Consider the following 14050-nt stretch of genomic DNA (forward strand, 5'->3'; position numbering starts at 1 on the left):
TTCGAAACTTGTTCTGCCCAGTCATGCATGCTGAGGTAATGAGGATAAACCAAGATCTCAGAGCTATGAATATTATAATAGGGATGCACAATATATCGGCCACCATATCGATAAGAAAGTTTGGCTGATAATATTAAAGCCAATAAAAGACACTTCAGATGCGCATTGTTCAACATGATGGTTTTAAATTACTTGAAATATGATTGAAATCACTTTAAAAAAATAAATACAGTTCAGAGCAACAAGTCTGTCATATCGGCTATATACAATTAAAATAAGAACATTATAAATGTGTGCTTGAGTCATGGTGGGACTCAAATTATATTAAAAAAATTATTTATTAGCCTAAATATCAGTCATTAGTTTTCAAATAAACAGAATTATCAGTTAATGGTATCAGCCAAAGTTTTCATATCGGTGTATCCCTAATTTATAAGGTATAATACTTGCGTTTTAATAATATCCAGAGGCGATTTTAAGCATAGTAGTTTACTTCATTGAATTCAATTTAGTCCTTTCAATAAACAAGTGCTAATATAAAGCCAACATATATATATGTATATAGACTTTAAATGCATTCAAAAAGAAGTTTTGAGCCAGTTAAGGCAAGCTGGCTAACCGACATTAGTACGTTTATACACTTACAGTATCTGTCGACACAAATCTTGTTCAAAAACGTACATAAATGAGTATCGTAATGGGCAACAGACGTTTAAGACATCCTCGTGATCATTCAAAATGATCTGAACGATAGCATCGGGAGTTGAACTATACAAAACATAAGCGTTTGGGCTCATGCGGAGACGAAAGACGCTCATCTGAACGGCAGTGGCTGCTTTACGGTACGTTTTCCTCAGGATGGTCCATGAGAGACTTTATCCAGCTGGTTCCGTTGATCAGTTTGGTGGTTGCGATAATGTACTCAGTCCCACTATCCTCCATGTTGGATAAGAAGCGCAGGGCAGCGATTTCAGCGTAAGTCACACCGCCGAGGAAGAACACCAGGGTGGTGCGGTTCTCTCCTGGCTGACCTACAAATGAAAGAGAGCAATCAACAATAATCTAGAGAAGTATTAATCTTGTATTTGGGTCAGAAATGGGCACCCCTAGAAATGAATGGGAAAAACTGTAATTTCGAGCATTCTAAAATAAGCCAAAATAAGACACCGGGTGACAGCAAAGTCACTTCATCTTTAGGTTTTAGCTCTAAGAACTTATTGGAATGATATTTTAAAAATATAACATAAAAATAAGCATAATTTACATAGAAAACATGGTACTTTTTGAGGTAAATCAATTCAAAAATACCCCCAAAATAAATAAAAACACCATAAATGGATAGAAAAAACTTTATCGAAGACAGTGATATAACATTTATAATAAATAAAAATTAGGATCACACCTGAATCCACAATTACAGGATTATGGGCTATAAAGTGAATACGGTTTGAGGGCTACAATGTGTTATTTATATATAAAATAAACATACACACAAATATTTCTTAAATATATACATGCATGTTATACACAGCACACACACATTTATTATGGATGTTGCCCAGCACTATTTATAATATCATAATGCTTTTAATCGCATTTAGCAGATCACAGCAGGGTGGTAATTACATTTTGCAATGATAAAGGTACACACTCACCGGCCACTTTATTAGGTACACCTGTCCAACTGCTCGTTAACACTTAATTTCTAAGCAGCCAATCACATGGCGGCAACTCAGTGCATTTAGGCATGTAGACATGGTCAAGACAATCTCCTGCAGTTCAAACCGAGCATCAGTATGGGGAAGAAAGGTGATTTGAGTGACTTTGAACGTGGCATGATTGTTGGTGCCAGAAGGGCTGGTCTGAGTATTTCAGAAACTGCTAATCTACTGGGATTTTCACGCACAACCATCTCTAGGGTTTACAGAGAATGGTCCGAAAAAGAAAAAACATCCAGTGAGCGGCAGTTCTGTGGGCGGAAATGCCTTGTTGATGCCAGAGGTCAGAGGAGAATGGCCAGACTGGTTCGAGCTGATAGAAGGGCAACAGTTACTCAAATAACCACCCGTTACAACCAAGGTGGGCAGAAGAGCATCTCTGAACGCACAGTACGTCGAACTTTGAGGCAGATGGGCTACAGCAGCAGAAGACGACACCGGGGGCCACTCCTTTCAGCTAAGAACAGGAAACTGAGGCTACAATTTGCACAAGCTCATCGAAATTGGACAATAGAAGATTGGAAAAACGTTGCCTGGTCTGATGAGTCTCGATTTCTGCTGCGACATTCGGATGGTAGGGTCAGAATTTGGCGTCTACAACATGAAAGCATGGATCCATCCTGCCTTGTATCAACGGTTCAGGCTGGTGGTGGTGGTGTCATGGTGTGGGGAATATTTTCTTGGCACTCTTTGGGCCCCTTGGTACCAATTGAGCATCGTTGCAACGCCACAGCCTACCTGAGTATTGTTGCTGACCATGTCCATCCCTTTATGACCACAATGTACCCAACTTCTGATGGCTACTTTCAGCAGGATAATGCGCCATGTCATAAAGCTGGAATCATCTCAGACTGGTTTCTTGAACATGACAATGAGTTCGCTGTACTCAAATGGCCTCCACAGTCACCAGATCTCAATCCAATAGAGCATCTTTGGGATGTGGTGGAACGGGAGATTCGCATCATGGATGTGCAGCCGACAAATCTGCGGCAACTGTGTGATGCCATCATGTCAATATGGACCAAACTCCCTGAGGAATGCTTCCAGCACCTTGTTGAATCTATGCCACGAAGAATTGAGGCAGTTCTGAAGGCAAAAGGGGGTCCAACCCGTTACTAACATGGGGTACCTAATAAAGTGGCCGGTGAGTGTATATCGCTTTATATGAGAGTGTACTGTATGTGGATAAAGTTGGACATATTTATACATGCAACTTTATATAAAGGGATGGGAGATCATGCAGCCGAGATTCACCATATATTCAATTCATTTCACGTTTTTTTGTATAACGCTTTTCACAATACACATCATTTTAAAGCAGCCACATTACAATAGAGTGATGTATTTCAGAAATAGACCCCAGTTATTTCAAAAAATAAATTACTTAAACAATGTAATAATTTAATGCAGATACAATGAGCTCGTTGAAGTAATGAATACTCCTTTGTTAATAAATAATTATGACGTTTAGAAAATATAGCATCTTGGTATTTATGGCTTACAGATCTGAAATGAGCGTCTTTGCACACACTAAATGATCTGATGCTCATCCAGTGAAATATCAACTGATTTGACCGAGTTCTTGTCATATTTTATTACCATTTTCTAAACTATCACGAATAAACTGTGATAATGTCAGAAATGTTGAAGATGTCAGAATACATTTCGGTTTGACTATCTTAATGCCTTGTAGAAGATTAGAGCTGGGCGATAATATAGTCACATTTTGCAAAAATAAAAGCAATCAATCATATATCACTTTACATAAATGTACTTTATGTGCGTGGATAAAGTTGGACATACTTTGCATTATCTCCCAATTTTTTATATAAAGTTGCATGTTTACTTTTTCCATGCAGCCGAGATTCGCCATATATAGCTTGGTCAAGACATTGATCTAAAAAGACCATTTTCTAAATTTTTCACTCTATTAAAGCATAAAAATACCATATGTTTGCATATATTGAGGAAACATGCTAAGTTCACACTCGTTTCGCTAAAAAAACACTTCTATAGCCAGTTATTTAACTTTGAAAAGTACGTTTACGGCTGGAATGTGTGTTATTGTTTTGGTCTGTGATACTGCTCGATGCTAATTTGCCTGTTTTCATTGTCCATTGCGCTCGTTCCTGTTGCGTGTCTCAAACTGTCGACCCGTGTGAGCGTCGAGTCTGAGGCGGCGGTGGGAGAAACCACGATCTCTAATATTTTGAATTGGACTGCAGTACCTATTCCGACCACTAGTTGTCATTCTAGCAGACTGCACCTTTAATAATGTGATACTCATCACTTACGCTTCTTGTGAAGGCCCGTGGGAACCTGCTGTCGTTCCTCAAAGTGTGGTCCGGGCAGCATCTTCAGCACCTCCTCGATGCTCCTCCAGCCGGGCCGGGCCAGGACCTGAGTCAGGCGCACACTGAGCGGGGCGTAGCCGCTGTACACGTACGAGATGTCGTTCGGGTTCTGAGGGACGGTGAACAGTCACATTAGCATGAGCAACACAGACGGGCTTGCAAGAGCCACCGTCATCTAGGGATTGAAACGGCTATAAACAATACACTTTTTAAAAATAAATTGATTTGTTCATATATATAATCACATCAAGCAAACACATATAAAATAATGTGTACTGAGAGATACCTACACATTGTGTGTGTGCGTATATAACTTAAAAACCCAAATAACAACTTATAAATTTGTTTCTTTTGTAACATTTCCAAACTTTTGACATGATATATATATATGAAGAGTTCATTTGAAGTGCCATTTGAAATTTTCTTCTAGAATGATCATTTTTATCAAGCTTGTATATTTAAGTTCAGTGATTTCACTTAAATGGCAATGATAATTACCTATTAATTGTTATTTAAGTGAAATTACTGAACTTAAATATACACATTTGATAAAAATCATCATTCAAGAAGAACATTTCAAATGGCATTTAGAGGCTTTTGCATCTGAACTCTTCATATATATATATATATATATATATATATAGTACCAGTCAAAAGTTTGGAAACATTTCAAAAGAAACAACTTTATAAGTAAATAGTATTTTTATTGTTCTTTAAAGTCTTCTTCTGCTCATCAAGCCATTAAGTTATTTAGTTTAAATTACATCTGTTTGTTTGTGCCTGAAAATAGTATATTAGCTCAACTTTTGAGTTCAAGGAGTAGTTTATTTTTATTTTTTTAACTTTTGCTGATAATTTACTCACCCCCATGTCATCCAAGATGTCCATGTCTTTCTTTCTTCAGTCGAAAAGAAATTAAGTTTTTTGATGAAAACATTCCAGCATTTTTCTCCATATAATGGACTTCAATGGGGTCCAAATGAGAGTTTCAGTACAAACTGCAAACTGTTCAAAGGGCTTTATACGATTCCTTTATACGAATCTTTTTCCGAGTCAATTCGTTCGTTGAATGAACCAAATGATTCGGAAAAGATTTGTTCATTTTGATGAACGAGATCGAACAGGAGAGTCACGAACGCTCACAGAACAGAGCAAGGTGAGCATTTGAGCTTATAAAACTTAAACTTATTTATTTTTGAAATGAGCGATCATTTCGCTTGATAAGACCCTTATTCATCGTCTCGAATCGTTTAAAGCTGCACTGAAACTGTCTTTTGGATCTTGAACCGTTTGGACCCCATTGAAGTCCATTATATGGAGAAAAATCCCCTTATTCATCGTCTCGAATCGTTTAAAGCTGCACTGAAACTGTCTTTTGGATCTTGAACCGTTTGGTTCCCATTGAAGTCCATTATATGGAGAAAAATCCTGGAATGTTTTCATTAAAAACCTTAATTTCTTTTCGACTGAAGAAAGAAAGACATGGACATCTTGGATGACATGGGGGTGAGTAAATTATCAGCAAAAGTTTTTTGAAAAGTGAACTACTCCTTTAAGGTTAGGGTTAGGTTAAGCACTCAGTAAGTTATATATATATTTTCAGTTATATAAAAACACTGAACCTTATTGAAAATGAGTAGCTGGACAAACCTGTTCATTGGCGTCCTCCATCCACAGTTTGAGTGTTTTCCTGATTGTGGGGTAGTTGTTTCTCATGGCGCTTTGAGGTTTGAGTAACCCAACCTTTTCCAAGTTCTTGACGGTCAGAATGTGCTCGTATCCATACGTCTAAACCAACAAATCACAAACATGTCAATTGTCTTAACGGCCTTAATGTGATTGGTTATCGAGCCACATGTGATCCAACAGTTAACCGTTATGCAAATAAAAGTGAGCGGTACCTGAAGGATCTCCTTCTTATAGTAGTCGAGGACTTTCTGTTTGAGGCCGTTGTTGCAGACGGACTGCATGCACACCAGTCGCAGGATCTTGATCAGCGGGTCTTTCTGTGCAATGCAGTCTTCTATATACGTGCTGACCTGAGAGGGAAATCACACACGATCATATCAGTGACGAGAAACACATGAAAACAAACCTGAAATATATTCACGGTTCACAGTGGATTAAAACAAAGTACAATATTCATTATTTCATTATTTTCAGTTCGAACAATAATGAGTGCAGAGATGTTTATCGTATTTATACTAATAATGATTTGGATAAAAGTCACCATGAAATCAAAATTGACAATTCTTTATGGAATATTGTGGTATTTATTATAAATTTATCTGTGCATATTATTACTGTTTTAAAATCATGTTCCTGGTAATCATGAATCAGAATAACTTCCTCTTGAAGCGTCGCGCCTTCGCTTCTCTTCTCTGATGAAGGGGGCGGGGCAACCTGTCACTCACACGAGATCCACCAATAGAAAACCATCAATTTCCCACCGCAAAAATCAAGCCCCGCCCACATCCGTTCTTGTTCCAGAAGCCGTTTCACTAGGATCACTGATTTCAACTGAATATCGACTGTTTACTGTTGTCTTTTTACAGCAGAACTGAACCCTGTTTGCATCACTGAATCATGCTCGTTTCGTGTCTTAGGCCATCAATGTGTACTTACATTCACGAGTCATTAAATCATGTTTAATTTGGACTTCTCTGTGCATGCTCTTTGAGGTGGTGACCATAGACCTCCATTATATGAGTGACAGACACGAACGGTTTGACCTAAAAATATCAAAATTGAAAATACTGCGGAAACAAAGACGCCTACATCTTGGATGCCCTTGAGGTAAGATAAAACATACCAAAAATGAAAGGAAACTTTTGAAAAAAATTTGCTGATAATTTACTCACCCCCATGTCATCCAAGATGTCCACGTCTTTCTTTCTTCAGTCGAAAAGAAATTAAGGATTTTGATGGAAACATTCCAGGATTTTTCTCCATATAATGGACTTCAATGGGAACCAAACGGTTCAAGGTTCAAGAAAGTGTCTTTTGGACCTTGAACCGTTTGGTTCCCATTGAAGTCCATTATATGGAGAAAAATCCTGGAATGTTCTCATCTTAAACCTTATTTTCAAAGTGAACTATCCCTTTAAAGTAAAGGTGACTAGCATTTCATGACAACTTTAAATGACACTGCCTTTATATTGAAATCATAAAGAAAACAAAGCACCTTGTCTGTGTCCACTCCAGTCATAAACTCTTGTTCAACGGTCAGACTGTCAAAGAAGGCTTCCGAGGCTGAAAAGCAGGAGATAATTCATTAATACTACATTTAATCATCTAAATAAAATCTATATTATATTTATGGGCCACTGCAAATCACATGTATAGAATATTAAATATTTTCACTTAGTGATAATTCTTGGTATTATCAGAAGAATGATTATGATTAAGAATGAATGAAAAGAATGATCCACTTGACTGAATAACTTAATCACGTTAATTCTTTAAGTTAAGTTAAAAGTTCATTACATAAAAGGCTAGTTTCCAGCTAGTCCATGTTTCTAAATGCGTCTAGTTAGATTTCTGTTTTCACCAGTAATAACAGCTATATTTAATGTAAGGTCATTTATTGTGATTAGCTGGTAATTCTACATTACTAGTAAGAGCCCTCTTTAAATATTGACAAATAAATAAACATACAATGTATAACAAGAATTACATGTAAGATCTGCAAATTAATTTTAACATGTTGGATTCAGTACTTCAGACATCTACAAATGGATTAAAGATAATTTGTAAAAAGTATCATTACAGTAAAAAGTAATTTAGTATAATATTTATTTAATAAAAAAAAAAAACTTTTTTTTTTACTTTTACTGTTATAGATTATTTATTTAAAAATAAAAATACCACCAATGAAAAACAAATTACAGTACAAATTAGAATAAAAAAAAAAGATTTTAAAAGTTATAATTAAAAGTAATAATTATTGATATCAGGAAAGGTCATTTGCGCTATAACAATGTAGTTATTGACACATTTTTTCACTAGAAAGGAGTTAATAATTAGACATGTAATTGAATTTGTGAGGTAATCAGAGAGAACTGTAACATTTCGCTATTGAAAATGCATTCTCTCATATCAATAAAAAATCTTCCACAAATTGAACTGTATTTTCTTAAGTAGTAATTTCATTGTTAAATGTTTAGCTTCGCCATAATGGGCAAGAATCTAAATTATTTTAATTTGTGAGTTTGTTAGCTGAACTGCACATGCATTCAAATAAATATTTGCCTGTTTTTAGACTAATGATGAAAAGTGTTCATCAGAAATGAGATGTGTTAAACATTACCAGCCTGCTTTCTTGCTAAAATGCATATGATTCTCACTGAGGGACATTGTTGTCTATGCTAATTGACTTCAGAAAATTGCTTTTATTTCTGAACGTATGAATGATTGGTCTCAGACTCACTCGTTATGTCCTTGACGAGTTCAGCGATGGAGGTGTGATTAGCCAATGAGCTGCGAGCCGCCTGCATGTGAGGCAACTGCGAAACAAACTGTTTAATCTCCCCAACAGTCTTTGCATTGTGTCGTTCCTATCAGAGAAACAAGAAAACCAGCAGTTCTGCTCATCAAGGGTGCATTTATTTGCTCGAAAATACAGTAATAACTATAAATAAATATAATAAATGAAATAGTTAATGTTCAACATCATTACTCCAGTCTTCAGTCACATGATCCTTCAGAAATCACTCTAATATGATGATTTCCTGCTCAATTATTAAAAATTGTTCTTATTATTATCAATGTTGAAAACAGTTTTTGCTGCTTAGTTTTTGTGATAATTTTTTTTAAATAGTCAGGATTCTAGAAAAATTGAATAGAAAAATCAAAAGAACAGCATGTATTTGAAATAAAAAAATGAACATTTATAAATGTTTTTACTGTCACTTGAATCACTTGAATCACTTAAAAAAGATTTGAGTTACTCCAAATGTTTAAATGGTAGCGTATCATGGTATCCACAAAAATATGAAGCAGCACAACTGTTTTCAACATTGATAATAATCAGAAATGTTTCGTGAGCATCAGATCCTCATATTAGAGTGATTTCTGAAGGGTCATGTGACTGACGACTGGAGTAATGATGCTGGAAATCACAGGAATAAATCACATTTTAACATATATTCACACAGAAAACAATTCTTATCAATTGTAAACTTCTTTTCAAAACAATTTTGAGCAATGTATTGATTTTAAACAGTTTTTGCGACACAAAAGCAGCACAAACCTCGAACGCGGCTGATATGATCTTGGCTTTCTTGCTGAGAGCCGCACCGACGGCATTGAAGTTCTTGTCACGTATTTCGGCATAAAGCTCCTCGGCTGAGTTGAGCTGCAGTTTTTTGGGCTCAGTGGGAAGATCTTTCCCGCCTTCTCCCTGTTTCTTCTGTGCAAACTTCTCAGGAGGAAGCTTCACGTAACCTGTCAGGCAACCCAGGCATGAGCAAACGAGAGCTTTCTTTCGTGTCCAAACACGTTTTTAAATTCTTTACCATTGGTGATGCCATAGATCTCGTCGATAAGACCCTCGTATGTAAGTTGAGTGGCTAATGGTGTCAGCAAGTCCACATTACGATCCAGCAGGAGAAGTGTGTCGAACACAGGCAGGATTTGAGCATGACCTGCAAACTCTCTCTTCATCCGCAGCATCATGTTGGCCACATGCTGAGAGACACAGCACAATGCATACAAATCAAACGATTAACATATTTTTATACATCAGTGAAATGGAAAACAAAAATGTGTTTATCAAGCTACTACAAATTAGAATGGAGGCTTGTTTCCGCCACAGAATAAAAAATTATAAATCATTTTTAATTGTGAGATATAAATGCAGAATTTCGAGTTATGAAGTCAGGATGAAAGATGGCAGAATAATGAAAATATTTTGAATTTATATCTCACATATCAGTTTAACGAGAAAAAAAGTCTGAATAATGAGTTTCTTACAATTGCAAAAAATGTCAGAATTGAGGGATATAAACTCACAATGCAAGAAAAAAGTGAGTTTATCTCTCGCAATTGAGAAAAAAAGTCAGAATTGTGGGATATAAACTTAAAATTGGAAGAAAAAAAGTCAGAATTGTGGGATATAAACTTACAATTGCAAGAAAAAAAGTCAGAATTGTGGGATATAAACTTACAATTGCAAGAAAAGTCAGAATTGTGGGATATAAACTAACAATTGCAAGAAAAAAATCAGAATTATGGTATATAAACTTACTATTGCAAGAAAAAATGTCAGAATTGTGAGTTATAAACTTACAATTGCAAGAAAAAAGTCAGAATTGTGAGTTATAAACTTACAATTGCAAGAAAAAAAGTCTGAATTGTGGGATATAAACTTAAAATTGCAAGAAAAAAAGTCTGAATTGTGGGATATAAACTTACAATTGCAAGAAAAAAAAGTCAGAATTGTGGGATATAAACTTAAAATTGCAAGAAAAAATTCAGAATTGTGGGATATAAACTTACAATTGCAAGAAAACGACAGAATTGTGGGATATAAACTTACAATTGCAAGAAAAAGTCAGAATTGTGGGATATAAACTTACAATTGCAAGAAAAAACATCAGAATTGTGAGATATAAACTTAAAATTGCAAGAAAAAACATCAGAATTGTGAGATATAAACTTAAAATTGCAAGAAAAAAAAGTCAGAATTGTGGGATATAAACTTAAAATTGCAAGAAAAAATTCAGAATTGTGGGATATAAACTTACAATTGCAAGAAAAAGTCAGAATTGTGGGATATAAACTTACAATTGCAAGAAAAAAAGTCAGAATTGTGCAAGAAAAAAAGTCAGAATTGTGAGTTTATATCTCGCAATTGAGAAAAAAGTCAGAATTGTGGGATATAAACTTACAATTGCAAAAAAAAGCCAGAATTGTGGGATATAAACTTACAATTGCAAAAAAAAAGTCAGAATTGTGGGATATAAACTTACAATTGCAAGAAAAAAAGTCCGAATTGTGAGTTTATATCTCGCAATTGAGAACAAAAGTCAGAATTGCATAATTTTTTATTCTATGGAAACAAACTTCCATAAATATGCATCACTGAGGAAGAACAAGATGCTAGAAATGACGTTTGCGAGATTCATGGCATCAAATGTTTGAAAAGAGCAGCTAAGATAGCAAAGTTGCCACGAGTGCTTTTCTACTCACCCTTGCACACTCTCCTTTGCCAAAGATCTGCGGTATCGTCCCGTAAAGTGCTTGCAAAGTCATGAGGCCCTTGGCAGCGTGATACAGGCTTGTCTGATCATTCTCTAAATAACACTCCTTCACACACACAAAAAAACAAGTTATATTAACATTGCTCATGGATATATCCGCTAAAACATGGTCATATCATACACTTTTATTTTTTCCCCAGAGTACAGAACATCTGGGATAGATTTAAATTTTTTGATGCATAATTTCTAATGATTTTTCAAAAAGTCTATGACAAATAACATCTGCTTTCCCAGAAAGTTTGATAAACCTTTGCTGTTGTAAAGTCACACATTTTAGAAGGAGACATTTTTGTAGCTTAGCTTTACTAAATCGTGTTTTTGAATATGGCGTCTAAAAAAATCTAAATAACAGAAAGTCCAACTCTGATTAAAAAAACTAATTAATAAAAGACAATAACAGACCACATTCTACATTAGAGTTCAACCAAGCCATGTAATAAGTGTCTTACCCTAAATGAACTCTCAGACTCCATGGAAAGAAGGTCTCCATCATAAGGTATAAGGTCCAGAATGTACTCGTCGATGTTTGTAAACGAGTTGAGAACCCCTTTCTCCTTCAGACGCTGCTCACACAGGAGACTCCGGCGAGGCACAAACAGAATATGGAAATCTCGGGGCTGTAATTTATCCTCACTGCGATGCAAATATCACAAAGCATCATCAGCAAGGCAGCATTACAGGCACTGACGACTAACTAAAACTAATTAAAATATCTGCTATGCAAGTTATTGTGGGAGCACCCGTCTCAAATTGAAAATCAGCACATTTTATGTAAAGTTCATAATACACTGACTCTTTAAAAAAGTTTTTTTATGGAGAAGCTTTCTTAAAATTAAAATTTCTTCCATTTTAATAATCTCAAGAACATTTTTTTCTACTATGAACAACCTTTTGTGAAATGAAAAGATTCAATCGGTGTTAAAGGTTCTTCACTGAACCATTAAATCAAATAAGAGCCTTTATTTTTAAGTGTGATGAAATCTTTTTGTATTTGTTTAGATTCAAAATCATCCTAGGCCATTTGTTCAGTTTAATGCTGCACACTCTTGCCAAAAAAAAAAACTCAGATTCAGCAATTTCTTTATAGAAATGAGACTTACCTTGCAACATTTTCTGCAATGATGTCCATCAACTCCAACCTCGGTCGGACAAAAAAGACAATATTCTTGACGGCAGCCGACGGTATACGACCCCCTTTGAGAGTGAACATTTTCTCGACCTCATGTTCCTTTTTAATAAAATCATGTGAATGATAAGAAAAATGTAAAGGGCAAATGTCACAAGTGTTTTACAGTATAGACTCAGTGCCGGTCAGAAGTTTGGAAACATTACTATTTTTTATGTTTTTGAAGTCTATTATCCTCATCAAGCCTACATTTATTTGATCAAAAGTACAGAAAAAATAATGGTTATTTTAAAATATTTAAAAATATAATTTATTTCTGTGATACAAAGCAGAATTTTCAGCATCATCATTACTCCAGTCTTCAGTGTCACATGATCCTTCAGAAATTGATTTATTATCAATTTATTTATCAATTTATTTTTTTAACCTATGATACTTTTTCAGGATTCTTTGACAAAAAAAAGAGCTACAAAAATAACAGCATTTATTTAAAATAGAAATATTTTAAATATATATACACTAACGTTCAAAAGTTTGGGGTCAGCGATTTTTTCTTTCCTTTTTTGAAAGAAAGTATTATTTAATTTCATTTAACAATGACGTTTTATTTAACAATGATGTATTACATCGATAAAGTCATAGTAAAGGTTTATATTGTTAGAGAAGGTTTCTATTTGGAATAAATGCAGTTCTTTTTAACGTTTTGTTAATCTAAGAATCCCGAAAAAATTATAAAAATAAAAATCACATGTCAAAAAAATATATAACTGTTTCCAACATTAATAATAACTGAGTATCAAATCAGCATATTAGAATGAGTTCTGAAGGATCATGTGACACTAAAGTAATGATGCTGAAAAGTGAAAATCCAGCTTTGTATCATAGAAATACATACTATTTTAAAGTATATTAAAATTGAAAACCATTATTTTAAATTGTAATAATATTTCACAATATTACAGTTCTTTCTGTATTTTGATCAAATAAATGCATGCTTGACGAGAATAAGAGACACACACACACATATATATATATATATATATATATAGTGTGCACTCACTGCAGTATATGTGTATTTTTTGGTAATAGTTGTGTACAGTTTCTCACCTTCAAAAGGGAATATTGAGCAATTAACCCAAAAGGTCCAGTAAGATACTCGTCCCAAACAATGGCCTTATTAAAAACAACAACAACAGATGAATTAAAGGATGACGACACGTTACATGTCCATTGACAGTATCGCTGAACGGTATTTGCAGTAATAATACTCGTTCAATTCAACAATAACACAGAGTGCAGTTTACATTCTCACAAGGGAAGTAGATTTGAATGAATGTTAGAGTGACAGCAGAAGAATGACTACTCTGCATGTTTATTAAGGCAAAAAGCTTTACCTTGCTTCCAGAACATTTATCTAAAAATTCACGCAGGTCTTTTCGTGCAGCCTCTCTCAAAATATTTAGGTTTACTCTGCCACAAAATAAATGCGACGCCATGTTCGTTAAATCGCAATCACATGACTTTCACGGCCACACGATGTCACGTGATTTGTCTTTCAAAAAATAAAAGTAAAAGCCAGCACATGTAAAT

General features: G+C 34.9%; 1 protein-coding gene across 1 annotated transcript; it reads right to left on the minus strand.

Annotated features, from left to right (window-relative positions):
• Positions 1–477: 477 nt before the first annotated feature.
• On the minus strand, positions 478–14007 carry vps33a (VPS33A core subunit of CORVET and HOPS complexes). Its single transcript, XM_039662132.2, has 13 exons — positions 13855–14007; positions 13568–13633; positions 12435–12562; positions 11784–11967; positions 11264–11380; positions 9589–9760; positions 9324–9517; positions 8502–8628; positions 7257–7324; positions 5974–6111; positions 5723–5860; positions 4013–4181; positions 478–1031 (listed from the first exon to the last, which is right to left on the minus strand). The coding sequence occupies exons 1-13, from the start codon at positions 13954–13956 to the stop codon at positions 838–840; spliced, it is 1797 nt and encodes a 598-aa protein (XP_039518066.1). The 5' UTR covers positions 13957–14007; the 3' UTR covers positions 478–837.
• Positions 14008–14050: the final 43 nt, after the last annotated feature.

The sequence above is a fragment of the Pimephales promelas genome, chromosome 4 (genome assembly GCF_988280905.1).
Source record: "Pimephales promelas chromosome 4, fPimPro1.hap1.1, whole genome shotgun sequence".
NCBI lineage: Eukaryota > Metazoa > Chordata > Actinopteri > Cypriniformes > Leuciscidae > Pimephales > Pimephales promelas.